General features: G+C 35.9%; 2 protein-coding genes across 2 annotated transcripts in view; both read left to right on the plus strand.

The window, feature by feature from the left end:
• Positions 1-1,879, plus strand: LOC107492069 (probable transcription factor At3g04930). Its single transcript, XM_016113037.3, has one exon. The coding sequence runs from the start codon at positions 192-194 to the stop codon at positions 1,476-1,478; it is 1,287 nt and encodes a 428-aa protein (XP_015968523.1). The 5' UTR covers positions 1-191; the 3' UTR covers positions 1,479-1,879.
• A 15,492-nt stretch (positions 1,880-17,371) lies between these two features.
• LOC107491800 (uncharacterized) overlaps positions 17,372-17,614 on the plus strand; it is a gene marked incomplete in the record, with an annotated part of 839 nt that continues 596 nt past the window's right edge. Inside the window, 1 exon segment of the mRNA XM_021126247.2 lies at positions 17,372-17,614. Coding sequence (XP_020981906.1) covers positions 17,499-17,614 — 116 coding nt within the window.

A 17,614-nucleotide genomic window follows, 5' to 3' on the forward strand; every position in this document is an offset into this window, starting at 1 on the left:
ACTCTTAACACAATTTCAATTGCTAGATACCACCAAAGGGTGGTCAGTGAGTCAGTCGAACAATAACCAAAACGAAAACCGAAACCGAAACCCGTGAGCCCACTTCACTCTTCGGCTTTGGCTTCGCCTAACCAAACTCCTTTCACTCTCCCTTTCTCTTTCTTTCTCTTTTCTCTGCTTTCTCTCTCTGAATGATGGCATCGGAGCAACACGACACCGTTTTCCCAGAAGAAGACATGGACGAAGACGACGAGGAGTCCCAAGAGGACGAAGAAGAGGAAGACATCGATGACGACGACGTTTTGCCTGACGACGAAGAAAACGAGCCCTCTCCCTCTACCTCGTCCGCTGCCCTCGCCGTCACCGTCGCCGTTCCCTCCTCCGTCATCCCCAACGGCGAAAAGGCTCCAATTTCAACCCCCACTGCCAACGCGGCCACCACCGTGGTCGTTGCCCTCGAAGGCAGCTCCTCCGATCCGAAACGGCAGCAGCAAATCGAGGAGAAGAAGCCGCTCGACGATTCACGGAGGCTGTTCCAGCGGCTGTGGACGGACGAGGATGAGATCGAGCTTCTGCAAGGGTTTCTCGAGTACACATCGCAGCGAGGTTCATCTCACCACAACGACACTGCTTTGTTCTACGACCAAATTAAGTCGAAGCTTCAGCTGGATTTCAACAAGAACCAGCTTGTGGAGAAGATCCGGAGGTTGAAGAAGAAGTACCGCAACGTTCTCAACAAGATTGGTTCCGGTAAGGAATTCAACTTTAAGAGCGCTCACGATCAAGCCACCTTCGAGATTTCACGCAAGATCTGGAGCAACTTGGGTCCAGTCGCTGATAATGCCTTGGACGACGACGAAATCAACCTCAATCCCATTCCTAACCCTAACCCTAACCTCAATTTTACCTTCGCCCTCCCCGCGCCAAGGACTGAGACTCTATTCGGGAATTCCTCCGAGAAGAAAACGCCGCCTTCGCGGAAGCGATCACGGCCGCGATCATCCGCTGCGACAACGGTGAAAATCGAAGAGAGACGCGAGTCAATGGATGGATCGGCGTCACATAAAGAGCATAACTTTAATCTCAACGCTGCCGCTACAGGTCTCCCTGCAACGCCAAACAATAACTGTGAGAGTAACAAGTGTAGCGGTGGATATGGCATACCGGGTTTGGTTGAAGAGACGGTGAGGAGTTGTTTGTCGCCGTTGGTGAAGGAATTGGTGGGTGGTGCTGCCATGGGAGGTGGTCACTTTGGCGGAAGAGGGTTTGGAGGTGGAGGCTTTTCACTGAACCCCATTCCATTGGGGTTCGGAGCGATGAATAATTTGGGTTTGGGTTTGGGTGGTGGGGAACTAGTGGATGAGAGATGGAGGAAGCAGCAAATATTGGAATTGGAAGTGTACTCCAAGAGGCTGGAACTGGTTCAGGAACAGATCAAAGCTGCTCTTGAGGAATTGCGTTCAACGGCAGGAAGCTGACTTTGTCTTGTTCTTGGGGTTAGTTTCATGTTTTCATACTGATTTGCTTGGTGAATTGGTCCATCAGTGGTTGATGATGATAGAGTTTAGCGTGTAGCTGGTAACTAAGGATTCTCTTTTTCCTTTTTATATAAATTTAGTCTCTGCTGATTTCGTAGAACAGTTGTCGAATAAAAATGTTTAATTTATAGTGCTTTTGGGTAGAATTTCTTGTTCCCTTTTGAATTATAATGTACAGGATCTACAGTCATATTGAAATGAATTGGTACAAAATGACGCACTCCATCCATGGTAGGCTTGTATTATGATATGATATGTTGTTGTAAAAGATCAGATGCTTACTTTTCTAAGTTAAATTTCACCTGTTACCCTGTTTCAGTGGGGTTTATTGTTGTACCTAATTACCTATCGTATTTGCTATAGCAATATAATAGTCAATAGATTGTAAGAGAAGGATAAAGTCAACTTCTGATGATTATTCTGCTATTGTTATCTGCTGATTCCTGCTTGCAATGCAGATAGGGCTTTGAAGCTGTTCTTGAATTTTGTGTCGGCTGTTATGTTACTGCCTGACAAACCTGAAAAAGTTTGGGAGAATTGTAGATAAGGAAGTAAACAACTAAACATGGAAGATAGAATATATATAGAAAGTTGAATTGGCCTAAAAAAAGGGTTGTGAATTGTGTTCAGCTTTTTGGAAAGTTCCAACAGAAGTATGGGTAAAAAGCTTTGCCCAATCGTTGCTTAAAACTAATATGCACTAACAGGAGTGGAAATGCTTTCTGCACCCTGTTATGCTTAACTTGTTTAAGTTATGTCTTCGAACAATGATCAATTATCACTTGTAGTTTTTTTTTCTCTGGGAATCCTCAAATCCACTCATTTGTTTGAAAGAGGGAAGTTTACAGATAAAAGCATGTCACTGCGTCTGCAAGTTCATTTCTTTCTTTTAAGATTTATATGCTATTTAACAGAAAGAGGTGTAAAGAAAGGTCTGCTGGGAGGTGTTGGAAGACAAGGCTTGTTTGTTTGAGTTTTGCGCGATGATTAGTTTTTCCTATGTAAACTGTTTCATTTATATGGATTAAAAAATCCCACAATTTCACTTCTAAGAACATAATAAAATAGTCATAGTGCCAATCATGTGTGAAAAGGAAACAATACCACCAAAATGAAAAGGCACTCGGTCAACCCTGTAAAAGAAAATTGTTATATAGTTTTAGCAGAAAAAAGGGGGAAAGGTCAAAGTCAAACATTCATTGTGTTTGATATTGTAGATCATTTGTTTAACAACTCAACAGGTTGGGTCGTCTTATTCTTCTAATGTTAACGGTTCTGTACAACGAATGTGGCACCACTGCACCAAAGAATTACTTTGGATACAATTAATGATGTTGCATTTAATTTAAGCTAAACCTTTTTTCCAAACTCCGAGCGAATATAGTAATTAACTTGAACTACACGGCAGAAAGAATTGGAATTGATGCGTATGGATATGACAAAATGATGCGGTGTGTCTGTTAATAATCAATTATCTATCTACTATTATTAAGTGGTTTTTGGGGTGTTTGTTTATGATATTGAGTATATGACTCTTTCTCCATCACTTCTGGCCGACCCCTCTGATTCGGCGGTGCATTTCTCTCGCTCTTTTTATCTTTATGAAAAGCTATACTATACGTCTTGATTAAGAATTAGGCAACCCGAATATTATATACTATGCGTTTGGCGTTTCCTGTTTCCTTTTTTATACTACTGGCATAAACTTGATTTGATAAAATTTTTGAACAGGTGACCGTGTTTTTGAGAAGTATAAACTCTTTATTTTATATTTGATAAATTAAAAAGATTATATATTTATATTTGTAATTTTTAAAAGGACAAATTACTTAAATTAAATAAATTAAAGAAATGTTTACTCAATTGCAATAATACAAATTTGGTTATTCGTATGTCCTGAAACATATCTATATAAACCGTAGAATCTCTCACATTTCAGCGTTTACACATAAACCGTGGTATCCTATTACGATTTATGAAGAGAGAATAATGAACATAAACCGTGTTATTTTCCCACGATTTATGGAGAAGAGACATAAACACTTAAACCATGGTATCCTCACACAATTTATAAAAAAGAGACATGCACACGTAAACCGTGGTACCCACCCACGGTTTATGAAAAAGAATGGTTCACATATAACATGTATTCTTCGTCATATTTATAATATTAATATGAATAAATATAATTTAAAAAAATAGTATAAACATACAATTTGAGCATATATATTCTTTATCAGTAATTAAAATTTTACCTTTTTTATTTCTCATCTTTATTTTATATTTTTTTAATAATAATAATAATAACAATAAGGGTAAAAAACGTTATTAAGCCATGGGAGGAAACAATTTATGCAATTCAGCCAAAATAAATTCTGATACACCATTCCACCAAATATGATTTTTATATAATTCGAATCAATAAAATTCGAATTATATTTACACTAATTCGAATTGAATCATATCGAATTACGTGTAAGTATAATTCGAATTTTATTGATTCGAATTATATAAAAGTCATATTTGGTGGAATGGTGTATCAGAATTCATTTTGGCTGAATTGCGTAAATTGTTTCCTCCCATGACTTAATAACGTTTTTTACCCTAACAATAATAACACATATAGACAAACAATTCAGTATAATAAAAGTGCTAATAGATTTTTCTCTTATTTATGATTAATTTTTTTATTTAATTTATCTTTTTTAATAGAATCATAATTTATATTATAAAAAATCACACTAAAACATAGTATACGAGAATTACAATTATAAAAGAGAGTACTAAAAATAATAAAAAATTAAATATTTACTTTGTAGTAACTAAAACAAATCTAAAAATTTTTTATGATCTTTTTATATAGTATATTTTTAGTATTTTTAGTATTCTTTTTTAGTATGCTATAAGTTTTTACTATTATTATTATTATTTACAGTTAATTTTTTATTTAATTTACTTTATCTAATAGAATCAATAAACCATATTATAAAAAGATAATAACAAACATAATACACAAAAATCACAATTATAAAAGTATATAATGTCAAACAAACAGTTGAAAAAAATAAAAATAATAAATAATAGAAGAATAGAGCTCATATAAATAAAAATAACAAGAATTTTATAAATAATACAATAATATACATACAGGATAAAGTTGGTAAAAGATAAATAAATAGTTAGTATCCATTGCTAAAAGTCCATTAAGAAAACGCAGAAGCAAAAAATAGTTACTTCTTGTAAACGTGGTTTTTGTAGCAAAATCATTTTCACGTTTATGAGAAAAAAATTTGCCAAACCAAAAATTGAAGTTTTCAAAAAGTCTAAACGTGCTTCTTCCCCTTCAACGGGTTTCCAAGCACACCCCAAATACCCTAAAACCCCCAACAATAAAATCCCCAAAGGTTCCGCAAATTAAGTATATACATAGGTGCCTATAAACTGTGGGAGGATATCACAGTTTATACCCGAACATCCTTCTTCATAAACGGTGGGTAGATAGCACGGTTTATTCCCCCATTGTGGCTTCCATAATCCGTGCTAGCGTCACACAATTTTCTTATTTGATGATTCCTTCATAAACCGTGGCAGCCTACCACAGTTTGTATATATTTTCTAAAACGTGAGAGGATTCCACTGTTTATATAAATATGTTTCAGAACATACAAGTAACCAAATTTTTATTATTGCATTTGAGTAAATTTTTCTTCCTTTCATTTTATATAGGTAAATTGCCCTTTTTAAAAGATATAAGTATTTTTTTAAAATATTTAAAGTAGACTTTTTGAAAGTTGACTTGTATTTATAAAAAATAAAAAGTCTAATATGACATTATACATTAATTAATTTCTAAATTTTAACTCATATATTTATATTTATTATAGTATTTTTAACTTTTAAAAACTATTCTATCAAATATAACTTTTGTTTATACTTATTAAAAGTCATTTTAATTTAAAGCAAAGACACATATTCAGTTATTTTCATATGAACATGATAGTTAAAAATTATTAAATAATTTGACAAACTTAACTAATTTATTATCTAACAATTTTTTACTATCAATTTTACATAAAAATAAACTACATACAAATTTTATTTTAATTTAATTTACCAAACATAAATATTAAAATTTTAAAAAAATAAAAATTTTATCAAATCAAACTACTTCTGTCTTCTAGGGCAATGTCTAACAAATATTCTAATTCAAATTTCCGCTTACAATAACATGTGACATGTACTATCATTTACACATTATCAAAGAATAATTCAATAAATATAACATGAGTTTAAATTAAAGTGATGTTTAAATTATGAGGATTTATCATTTAATCTCATGTCATATACTCATGCTATACTAACATTAAAAGCTCCAATGTAATTGCACCCACAAATTAACGATTAAATCTCTTCTATCTAAATTTTAGAATTTTTTTTGAATTTTTTTTGCGATATTTTCTATCTCAGCAGGTCAATGACTAATTCATAATGGATCAAAATTCTATTTAAAATTTTGTTACTAACCAACAGATTACTATATGTATAAAGCGAGATTTAAACATTAATATTTACTTAAGCGTACTAATAAACTAAATACTAGACTAATCCAAATTGATTAGTTTTGGATTTTCTATTCAACTCCAATTCTCCTTTTATTACTATTTTTTTCTGTCTTTTCTTTAAAAGAAAAAACAAACGATTTTTTTTCATATTAAAATGGGGTTAAAAACCTAAAAAAAAATTGCATACAAACTAATCGAGACAAAGTAGTCCTCTTTCGTCCTCACTAATAATCCTCCCTAATTCAAGTGGAGGCATATTCCAAAAAATAAATCAAACTCTAAATTCATGTTATTTATAGTTAGGTAATATACACTTTTATTACCTTCTCTATAAATTTGTAAAAAAAAAAATTGTTCCAATCTCTGTTTTTTACCTCATATATCTCTCTAACCAAAGTATTAAGGTGGAAGGACAAATTCTCTCCTTCGTTTAAAAGCTTTACAACTGTTCCTACATCAACCTCCACCACAATCTTACGGAAGCTCATTGCCCAAGCCAAGTCCAAACATTTTTTCCTGTCGTAAAGCTCAGTTGTGAACGCCATTCCAATGTCGAGCTTGTGAGAGAATCCTGCTATCCAACGCCCTTCGTCATTCCTTAGAATGACACCGCATCCGATGGCTCCTGGGTTGCTCAGCGCAGATCCATCGAGTTCAATTTGATCCATCCCGGCAGTAGTGGACTCCATTGAATGTTCCTCTCTATTCTTCCTCTTCTTTGCCCGATTAGGTATGCTTTCTCAAGTGCCCTTTTAATTTTCTTTGTTTGTTTATTGATCTTTGAGTATGGTTGAGTTGGTCTTTGGTACTGTGGTTCATGAATTTTATTGTTTCTCCATTGCCACATCCTTAAGCAAACTGTAATAAAAACATCCTTCCAATCTAAGTCTTCTTCCTTTCCCAATTGTTGTTTGAGATTAGTTTCAATCCAAATTTCCCACTAATTGAAAAAAATCTAGAAATTTTCTCTGTTTTCACTAGTTTCAACCAAATAGAAAAAGCCTTTGGGCAGTTTCTCAACACGTATAATATCCTCCCAATTTCCACCGAATAGTGTACAATTCTCTACTCCTCCAAATATCATAGCTCTTCTCTAATTTGTCATGACTCTCTTGTGTACGGCTATCCACAAGAATATCTTTGCTCTCTGTGGTCCTCTCCAACTCCATAGTTGTTTCCATATGGTTGCCTCCTCTTTTGACCAATTCACTAGCGCTTTGTAAGTAGAGCTAATAGAAAAATCTCCATCCTGTGATATTCTCTGGTATTTTCTATCATCCTTATACTCCGCTTGTGGTGGTGATCTACGCATAATTTCCATGGCACTCTCAGGGACAAATTTTGGAAAAGCTTATCCAAGTCCCATTCTCCATTCTGGTTTGTCTATTCTCAAACGATACTTTCAGTATCCACTGAATCTGGGTTTAAGGCTTTATTGATTAGGATGCCCTCATTTTCCAACTAATTTTGCTTCCAAAAGAGCGTAGTTAGTCCATTTCCAATATAGTGAATTAAGTAGTTTAAAAAAGTAGGGCACAACTTTACAATTTCTCTCCATAAAGGTGAGTCTCCTGTTTTGCTTGTGTCAGATTATTCAATCTGTTGCCATTACAGTATTTGCTGGAAAGGACTTGGACCCAAAGAGCTTTTGGGTTCTCTATAGATTGCTAAATGATTTTGAGAACGAAGCCATCATTCATCATGTTAAGTCTTCTGAAAGCTAACACCCCCCCCACGTGTTTCAACTGACAAAGAGTTTTTCAGCTTATAAAATGCATTTTCTTCTTTTCTAAGTCATCTCCCCATATGAAATTTCTTTGCAATTTCTCCACTTCCAAGCAAATTCCTTTCGATATTCTTTCATGTTGCATGTTAAAGTTGAGCGCTAGGCTTAAAACCGATTGTGCTACTATCAGTCTTCCTGCCAGTGAAAGACACTTGCTTTTTCACTCTTGAGCATGCTATGTACCATTTCCAAAGTGTCTTTAAAATTATCTTTTCCTCTTTTGTTGTTCGTAATCATTGCCCTAGATAGCGGCCTAACTCCCTTTGTTCCTTGAAATCTGAATACTTCGTAATCTCCTGTCGAATATCCATCTTTTTTCTTTTCGAAAAAATAATGGAAGATTTTCCTATGTTGATCTCGAGCCTTGAAGCTTTGAAAAATGTTTCCATCACATTTGTTACTTTCCTTATTTAATCCACAGTTGCCTCAACAAACAAAAGTAGGTCATCTGCGAACATCAGACAGGATATGTCTGGCCCTTCTCTCCCTACTCCGTTTGGTTTCTGAACTATACCTAAAACCTCAGAATTAATAGAGTATACCTCAGATAAAGCATGCATAGCCACAAACTTCCAGAAGCCGAGACACTCGGCATCAGTAACCCATGATAACAATGACCTGAAACAAACATTTGAAATACACAACGACTACTCCTATTGAGAAGGACCATAACGTCAAACACGAACGTAACAATCCAACCCCTATAAAACGGAAAAGGAATCAAACAAAGGGGGAGATAGTAAAACAAAAAAACCTACTAAAAGAAGAATATTAATCTTTGATAATCTCACTGACGTGGATATCAGAGTGTTTTCTTACAGGGATCCCAACATTTGGAGCTACAGAAAAAGGAAAAGAGAAGATCAACAACGCCGAGTAATCCAGTTCTGAGAGAGTTCGGGTATACATCGGCTGAACGACTGATCTACCCATAACAAATTGACGCCCACCGTGGGGCCCGAAAGAGACTAACCCCACCGAAATTTCTTTCTTTGTTTTCTTTTATTCCCGTGCTTTATTTCACAGGGACACCCAGTATGGATGACAATGGAATCCCACAATTAACACAATCGGAGCTGCTGGCCCAAAATGCGAAATTCCAAGCCAAGGTCCAGAGAATGGCCGAGCTTCTAGATTAAGAAAGGAATGGGAAACACAGTGATGGAGATCCCAAGGACATAAGCCGGAAAGACATGCAGTAACAGAATCCTGAGGAAGTAACCCCTCCTAAGGAGAGGAAGACCTTATCTAATCCTTTTTCTAGATGCCAAAGAACTTCGTACTGTCGACTACACTAAAGTCGTACGAAGGCCTTGGAGACCCTCACATTCATGTTACTAAGTTACAATCTATGATGTTCTTTAATAGTGCTTCTGACCCTATACTTTGCCGATCTTTTCCAACTTTCTTAGACGGTGTTATGTTACTTTGGTTTTCTAAGTTACCTGCAGGTTCCATCTCTTGCTTCTCTGCCAAGTCCTTTACCAACCACTTTGCAGTCTCCAAAGATATATTTTTTTTGGTTTACCCAAATGGTATCCCCTAACCCGACAGATTAAGGACTAATCTATCGCGGATCTGAGCTCCATTTAAAGGTCTGCCGCTGGCCAATGAGTTGCTGCATGCACAAGGCAGGGTTTGAACTCCCGACACTTGCTTAAGCGGACAAGTGAGCTGACCACTCGACCAACCCAAGTTGGTTGTCTCCAAGATATATGTGCACGGGTCATATCACCTCAGTACTATCAGACAAGGTCAACACAAGAGCCTAAAAGATTACATGGGGCAATTTTCTAAAGTAACCATGGAGATCTTCAACCTTAACCCAGACGTCCCTTTACATGCACTTAGAAGTGGCCTCCATTTGGGAAAATTTCATGAGACTATTTCAGTAACTAAACCAAAGACATTGGCGGAGTTCCGAGAGAAAGCTGCAGAGCAGATGAAAACCGAAGAACTTCGCGAAGCTCAGCATTTGGAGAGACAACAACCTCACCGAGAGGAGGAAAGACAAAACAAACCACAAAACAAAGATGTTAGGAAGCCTTTCAAGCTAACTCTCGAAGTTTGATGTGTATACTCAGTTCAACACCAAAAGAGAAGAAATCATCCAGGAAATACTCAATGCTAAAATCATCAAACCACCAAGCAAGGCCGGAACCTACAAAGACTAAAAATACGTGGACAAATCCAAGCATTGTGCTTTCCATAAGAAATTTGGCCACACCACTGATGAATATGTGAGAGCCAAAGATCTTCTGGAAAGACTAGCGAGACAAGGCCTATTGGACAAGTATGTTGACGGTTGCATACACCAAGAACAACCAAGGACCAGCAAGAGCCAACCTGAAAATACAAGTGCACAGGAGAAGGCAAAATACCAACCACCTCAAACAAGAGGTGTAATTAACTGTATCTCTGGAGGATTCTCGGGAGAAGGACTTACCAGCTCGGCAAGATAAAGAACATATCGAGCAATGTTAGTAATGAAAGGAGTACCATCCGAAGTTGCACTATAGTTATTAATATCAACCATAACCTTCGAGCATTCTGACTATCCATGACTATTTGTGCTAACATGTTCTTCCTCTTATCCTCTTGCTTGTTATGTACTAGCATCTTATATTTCATCATTTGATGCTTCTTGTTGATGTCTTCTTTTTTTTTATTTGTTGCTGGTTTTGTTTATTGTTTTCTCATAGCACAATTTTTTTTTATCATGGTCTATTTTTTCACATGCAAAGCAGATTTGGTGAATTCCTTCATATTCCACTTGGTAGTCCTCCCCAATAACCATATATCTTTCCATCAGCGGTTTAGCCAGGTCAACTTTCATACGAAATCTAGAGAACTTTCCTCTACTCAGCTTAGCTATGTTGTCGTCAACTTTAACCACTCTTCCTATCAAGTTTCTAATTCTTCTCATGATGGTTCTATCATATAGTTCTATAGGTAAACCCGGTAGTCTCATCCAGATAGTGATTTTGTCAATTATGGATCTCATATGATTAAAGTTGGGTTCTCAAAGCCTCACTGTGAGGTAGTGGTCGTATATCTTCCACAAACCCTCCAGTAAAGCATAACCAAAGTCTTCACTAATATAGAATTTTACAAGATAGAAATCATTGTTGAAATCAATGATATCTACAGGGTCTTTGTTACTCTAGATACTCTTTAGCATCCTTTTGATAGCTGCAAATCCCACCTTTCTTCCTAGTAGCTTAACTATTAAAGTATTCCACAAAGGCTTTCCATAGTTTCCTTTCAAACGTCTCTTTAATAACAAACTTTTTTCTACCATTTCAACTTTTATCCTATATGTGTTGTGGTCTTCGTCTTTGTCTTTTTTCCTTTTGTGATGCTCTGTTTCTGTGTTCTCATTTCTGTTTGCTCTATCTTCTTTTGATTCTAGATCATTTTCTTCCATATGTAGCTTTGTCGGTCCTCCCTTAACCATTTGCGCAAAGATCTTTCCAGTCATCAAGTTTTTCCTAACAGCTAATGGGTTGTCAACCATCCATTCTTCTTCTGTAGGATAAAAAATCTGAGTCCATGTGAAGCCTTCTCCATCCTTCCTTACCTTCTTGATACTTCTGCTCAGCAGGTCTTATTCTTCTGCAGTACTTTAGTGCTCATGAAGATGCCCTTTCGGGCTCCCTTCACCATTCATCACGGTGGGTACCGCCTGAAACATGAGAATTGTACAGAGAAAAAACTAGTGCAATGATATATTTTTTTAAAATCCCTTAAACAAACAAAACTATAATGCATGTTGAGGCCATGACCGTAAAGTCTTATCAATACTCACATTGCTATTCTTTATTGGACTCAAACCCAATATAGAAACCTACCTAACAATTTTTTTTCTACACGGTGTGGGCTAAAGGGTCCGACCCACACCAACAAACACAAAAACTCAACCGGGTCCCCCATGGATTCAACCAACTTCAGAAAAACAAGCATCCCCTTCCTAATTACTACCTAAAGTTGTTGAGCTACATTACATGATCATAGAACTCACTAATCCATTTTGAATCCATAGTTGACGCTTCCCTAGTTCCCTGTGTATTGAGATTTGGTTACTTCTTAACTCCGCCATTGAAGCACGGAAGGAATAACTTCGATAGATGTGGCCTCCGCATAAGGCTCACTTTGCTACCTCTCAATGTCAGTTCATAAGCCTCTCTCCCTGCTTCCCAGCAATACTCTAAGAGCAATGAAGAGCTCTTGAAGACTCTTGCATCCCCACCCTCATAGGTTGGATACAAGGTTGTTGCTTTGGCCTTTTAAGTACTTCGAACAGGTCTGTGTTTTTTAGATTGTATCTCCCTATATCGATAAAGTTATGAATTGCAAAGCTTTAGTTCCTCATTGATAATTTTTCTTAAAACCTAAGGAGGATTAGAGCTCCAATTAGTTTGTAGGTTGCATGTATTTGTCATTTTTTGCTACTTCATGGGCTAATGCATTGCCTTGTCTTAGAGTCCATGTAAAACCACTGCATTGGATTGTTCCTGCCAGCTTCCATATGTCTTCCAACATCGGATACACTTTAGCTATTGGTGTCTTCGACTTGATAGCTTGGGTAAGATTCAAACTATCTGATTCAACAATTACTCTTTCCATCTGAAAATTCTTTGTTATTGTAAAAGCATTTCTCAATGCCAATGTTTCTGCAGCCAGTGCTGAACTAGCTACTATTTTTGTTGTTGTCCCCAAAAGTAACTTCCCTTCGTGATCTCTAAACACCACTGCTATGGCTTCGCTTGCTGTTTCTCCCTGGAATGTAGCATTAGTGTTGCATTTTATCCAATCTTTAGGTAGAAGATGCCAGGTAACTTTTCTTTCTCCTCTTCTGGTGGTATGGGGTGTTGCATTTAATTAATCAATTGTTTTTGCATACTCATGCTCTAATAATCTAACTTTGAATAAGACCATGTTTAGGTTTAATTCTATTTTCTGATGAACTGTTTGATTTCTTGCTTTCTACACCTTCCACATGAGGAATCTTGCTTTACTGATGTACTATCTATAGTCATCTCCCATATCTTATGTTATTTTTTTGATAAGTTCTAGCATCGAACATCCTAGTGAAGAGACTGTTTGTCTGTTGGGGCTGCACTGAATTTACGCTTCAAACCATATAGCTCTCGTCCATAGACATAATAACAAGGCATGCTCTGTAGTTTTCTGTTCCTGCACACAAATAGAACACATAGGTGTGTTAGTGATTCTCCTATTAAATAAATTTTTAAAAACTGGAATAATGTTATGCACCTCCTTCCAAATAAACACTTTGATTTTTGGCGGTACAAGTAGGTTCCATAACTCAGGCCACAGATCTTTGAAATTTGCATTTGTAGATGCACAAATTTGATCCCTTGTGTTGTTCTCTTTTCTTGCAATGTGATAATCGGTTTTAACTGTATATTTTTCATCCAATCTGTGTGGCCAAATAATCTTGTCCTTACCATTAATTATGCTAACTGGGTCTTTTTAATCTTCTCTATAGTGGAATCGTCAAAATAAACTCTAATTTTTCTTAAATTCTAGCTCCTATATTCATTAAGCAACTCCTTTACCTTACTTATCTCATTGTTTCTGGAGGCTCAACTCTATCCTGTTGTAAAATCCATTTATCTTTTCATATTTTGATTTTGTTCTCCTTTTCTACTATTCATCTACCAGTTCTGAGAAGGAAGTCTCTCCCCTGAATGATGCTTCTCCAAGTCCAAGATGACTCTCTTCTAATTTTTGCCTCCTCAAAATCTGCATTTGAGAAAGTAGGCTGCTTTAAGAACTTGTATCCAAATAGCTTTTAGATTTTCAAAGATTCTCCATGCTTTTCTTGGCAAGATGTGCTAAATTCTGAATATAAAATCCTTAAAATCGATGCCTCCCTTGCTCTTTCTCTATCCTATCTTGTTCCAACTTTTACAATGAATCCTTCTGTTCTTACCGCTCAAAACCGACCAAAATCTCGTAACCTTTGCATTTAGTCTTTAGCAGAAGCCCATAGGGAATTTGACCACATTCATAGCATATGCTGGAATCGCATGAGTCACAGACTTAATCAGCACTTCTTTTCTAGCTTGGTTGAGAAACTTTTCTTTCCAACCTCCTAGCTTATCTATAACTCTCTCTTCAACCCATTTCAGAGTCTTGTTCTTTATTCTTCTCCATTGAGTGGGAAGGTCAAAATACTTTCTAGGATTGTCCCGGCTAACGTACCCAAAATGTCCTCAATTTCAACCCTTTTCCTAATAGGGACCATATAGTCAAAAGTAATCCCAGATTTTTTAAAAGATGATTCTATCATCCGCAAACAAAAGATGAGAATTATTGGTGCACTAGGGCCAATTTTTACTCCTGAAATTTTCTCTTTCCTCGTGGCTTCTTCCATCAAGATAGTGAATACCTCTGCCGCTATGAGAAATAGATATGGAGAGAGTGAATCTCCCTGTCTCAAACCTCTTTGCAGCTTAATATTTTGTGACAAAATACCATTAATCTTGATTTTGTAGCTAAATTTCCTCACGCATCCCATCATCAAATTGACCCAATGTTAATGAAATCCAAATGCTTTAATAGTAGATTCCAAAAATGACCATTCTAACTTATCATAGGATTTATTCATATATATCTTAATAGCCAGGTCCTCTTATGCTCCTTTTTCTTTCTTGTTTAAAGCATGAAACATCTCTTGTACAATCACAATATTATCTTGAATAAGCCTACCCGCCACGAATGCGCTTTGAATAGGGAATATGATTTTATCAATAATCTTCCTTAGTCTCATGACCATAATCCTAGATACAATTTTGTAAATAAAATTGCAACAACTAATGGACCTCATATTATTAAGAGTCTCAGGATTCTTAGCTTTTGGAATTAAAACAATAGTTGTTTCACAAATGTTATGAGAAAGTTTTCCTTCCGGAACAAAATTCTTAACTACATCACATACCTCTCTCCTAATGACATCCCAATGTTTTTGAAAAAAGAATCCGTTTAGACCATCCGTGCTTGGTGCCTTGAGACCTCCGATGCTAAAAACAGCCTCCTTGATTTCCTTGTCAGTGACTTCCTTCATAATCTTTTAATTCATTTCTGAGGTAACTCTCCTAGACACTCTGCTGATGCATACCTCCATTTTAAGATCGTCAGAGGCCGTGAATAGGTTAATAAAAGTGATCTTCTGTCAATTTTATTATATCATTTTCTCCACTAACCCATTCGCTCCTGCTGTTCTTCAATCTCTCAATTCTATTTCTATCCCTTTTCTGAATGGTTGATGTATGGAAGAAAGAAGTATTCTTGTCCTCATCTTTAACCACTTAATTCTTGCCCTTTGACCCCAATATTTTTTCTCTTGTCTCTATAATTAAGTTATTTCTTTCTTTAAGTACTGAATAGTTTCTTGCTGTCCACAGTGAAATCACTTTCTTGGGCTTGTTTTAATTTTCTTTTCATCCTTTCTATCTTTGTATCAACCTGCTTAAAGGTTGCCTTGCTCCACCTAGCTATCCCTTTCTTACAATTATCCATTCTTTGAGTGATATCAATCCATCAATTATTTTCTGTCTTTTCACTTTTATTCATTTCCTCACAAAATTTTTGCAATTCTTATGATCTGCCCAATAGGCTTCAAGTTTGAAGCAATTACTTCTCCTGCCTTTGGGATCAATATTGAGTACTAAGGGTGTGTGATCAGAACTTACAGATGGTAGAGCTGTGAGAGTCGCATGCTAGAAGAGCCTTCTCCATCCCCAATTAGCCATAGCTCTATCGATCTTCTCCCTTGTGAGAAAACCATTTCTAGGATTGATGAACTACATGTATTTCATTCCTTTTAATTCCAAATTCATGAGAGTATTTTCATCAACAAATTTTTTGAAATTTTGGATCTAACTTTTTAGTTTAGGATGTAAACTAATCTTTTCATCTTAAGAAATAACATCATTAAAGTCATCTATGAAATCTCTGATAAATCGGAATTAGCATTTTCATTTGTAAGTTCTCTCTACAATTCTCTTCTCCTTCTTTAATCGAGATACCCATACACAAAAATTTCTTTTCACCCTTTATTATTGCTACTTGTTATATTAGCTTTAATATAGTTGTGACACCAAGCATAAACACAAATATGTATATTACTTTTCTAAAGGATATAAAAGCTCCAGGACATTCTCCGGCTTCCACACAAAACATGTTATCATAGCTTAACTTCTTTCTAATTCTATCACTACTCTGCTTACTAGCTTTAGTTTTATAAGAAACAAAAGAGACGGCCTAAAATTTTTATGCAAGTTTAGCAATTCAGTTACCGTCGCAGGAGCCGTCAACCCGCGACAATTCCAACTTATGATGATCATGGCTACTAGTGGGGTTTGATGAGGCCTGCCTCCTCAGTCATCTTTTTTTGTTTCATTTTCTTACTCTGTGTTGTTGCTTCTGTTGTTGCCATATCCGCTTGCATAATACCTTCAATCAGCATTTTATTGTTGTCTTGTCTTCTCTTTTTCTCTTTAGATTCAAAGATGCTCTAACATTCTGTACCCGTTCCAATTCCCATTGCTCTCCATTCTTCTGCTTGGGAATGATCTGCACCTCACCCTCTATTTTATTGTCATCATTTTTGGCCAATTCTATTATGTAAATTCCTTTCCTTTCTGTTTTCTGTATGTAAGTTCTCTAACTCTTCTTTGTTTTAATTTGTCTCTAAAGTTTCTTAAGATATTCTTTTCATGCTCCATGATTATTCTAGCTTGCTCCTTTTGTCTGGCACATGAGTTTCTTTCAAGTTTATTATTATTGTAGTTGCCAAACCTCTCTTACAAAAGTTCACATATGGTTAAAACCCTTTTTTCTTTGCTGTTTTGTGACGAGTGAGTGTGGATGTTGGTTGAATCTTACATAGTTCAGCTAAAAAAATTGGATATGGAAGTAGGATGAGTGTTATACCTAAACTTGTTAATTTTTTTTGTTTTTTAAAATTATAGGAGGTACATAAATCGGAGGTGAAAAATTTTAAAAATTTGGGATACATAAATCGGACGGTCCGATTTTTGTACCTCTTCCAAATCAGACGATCCGATTTGTACTCCGTAAATTAAATCATCCCATATTTTAAAAAAATAGATCACAATTTAAAAAAAAAAATTCTTAACCCAATATTAAAAATAAAAATGTGGCATAGCTCCTCTTAATTTTTTTCCAAATTTGGTTTTGATTTTTGTCCTTTTAGAATTCATTATAAATAAAAATAATTATCAATAAATAATAAAAAAAAGACAACCCATTACCCAAAAAAAAACCCAAAATCAATATAAGCAATATATAAGATAAAAATACAAAACTTATGACACGTTGTCCAAAAAATAATTTTGACAAGCTATTTAGTTTTGGTCCTTCAAAAATATTTATAAAAATAAAAAAAAAATACATGTATTTTATATAAGATAAAAATGTATTTAAATACCACAAGTCTGGTTGTTGGTAAGGGGCATATGCGATGGGTTTCCATGGATCCTCTTCATTTCTCCTCCACCCACACTCACTTCCATTCCCACCAACCTTCCGTCACCGTTTCCATATCCCCAAACCCTAACAATGGCTTGCGCCACCTTCCACCTCTCAACACCCTTCTCCCACCTTCACCCTCTCAACAAGCCTAAACCCCACTCTCCCACTCCCTCCTTCTTCCTCCTCCTCAAACCCTTCTCCAA

Source organism: Arachis duranensis, chromosome 6, assembly GCF_000817695.3.
Source record: "Arachis duranensis cultivar V14167 chromosome 6, aradu.V14167.gnm2.J7QH, whole genome shotgun sequence".
Lineage (NCBI taxonomy): Eukaryota > Viridiplantae > Streptophyta > Magnoliopsida > Fabales > Fabaceae > Arachis > Arachis duranensis.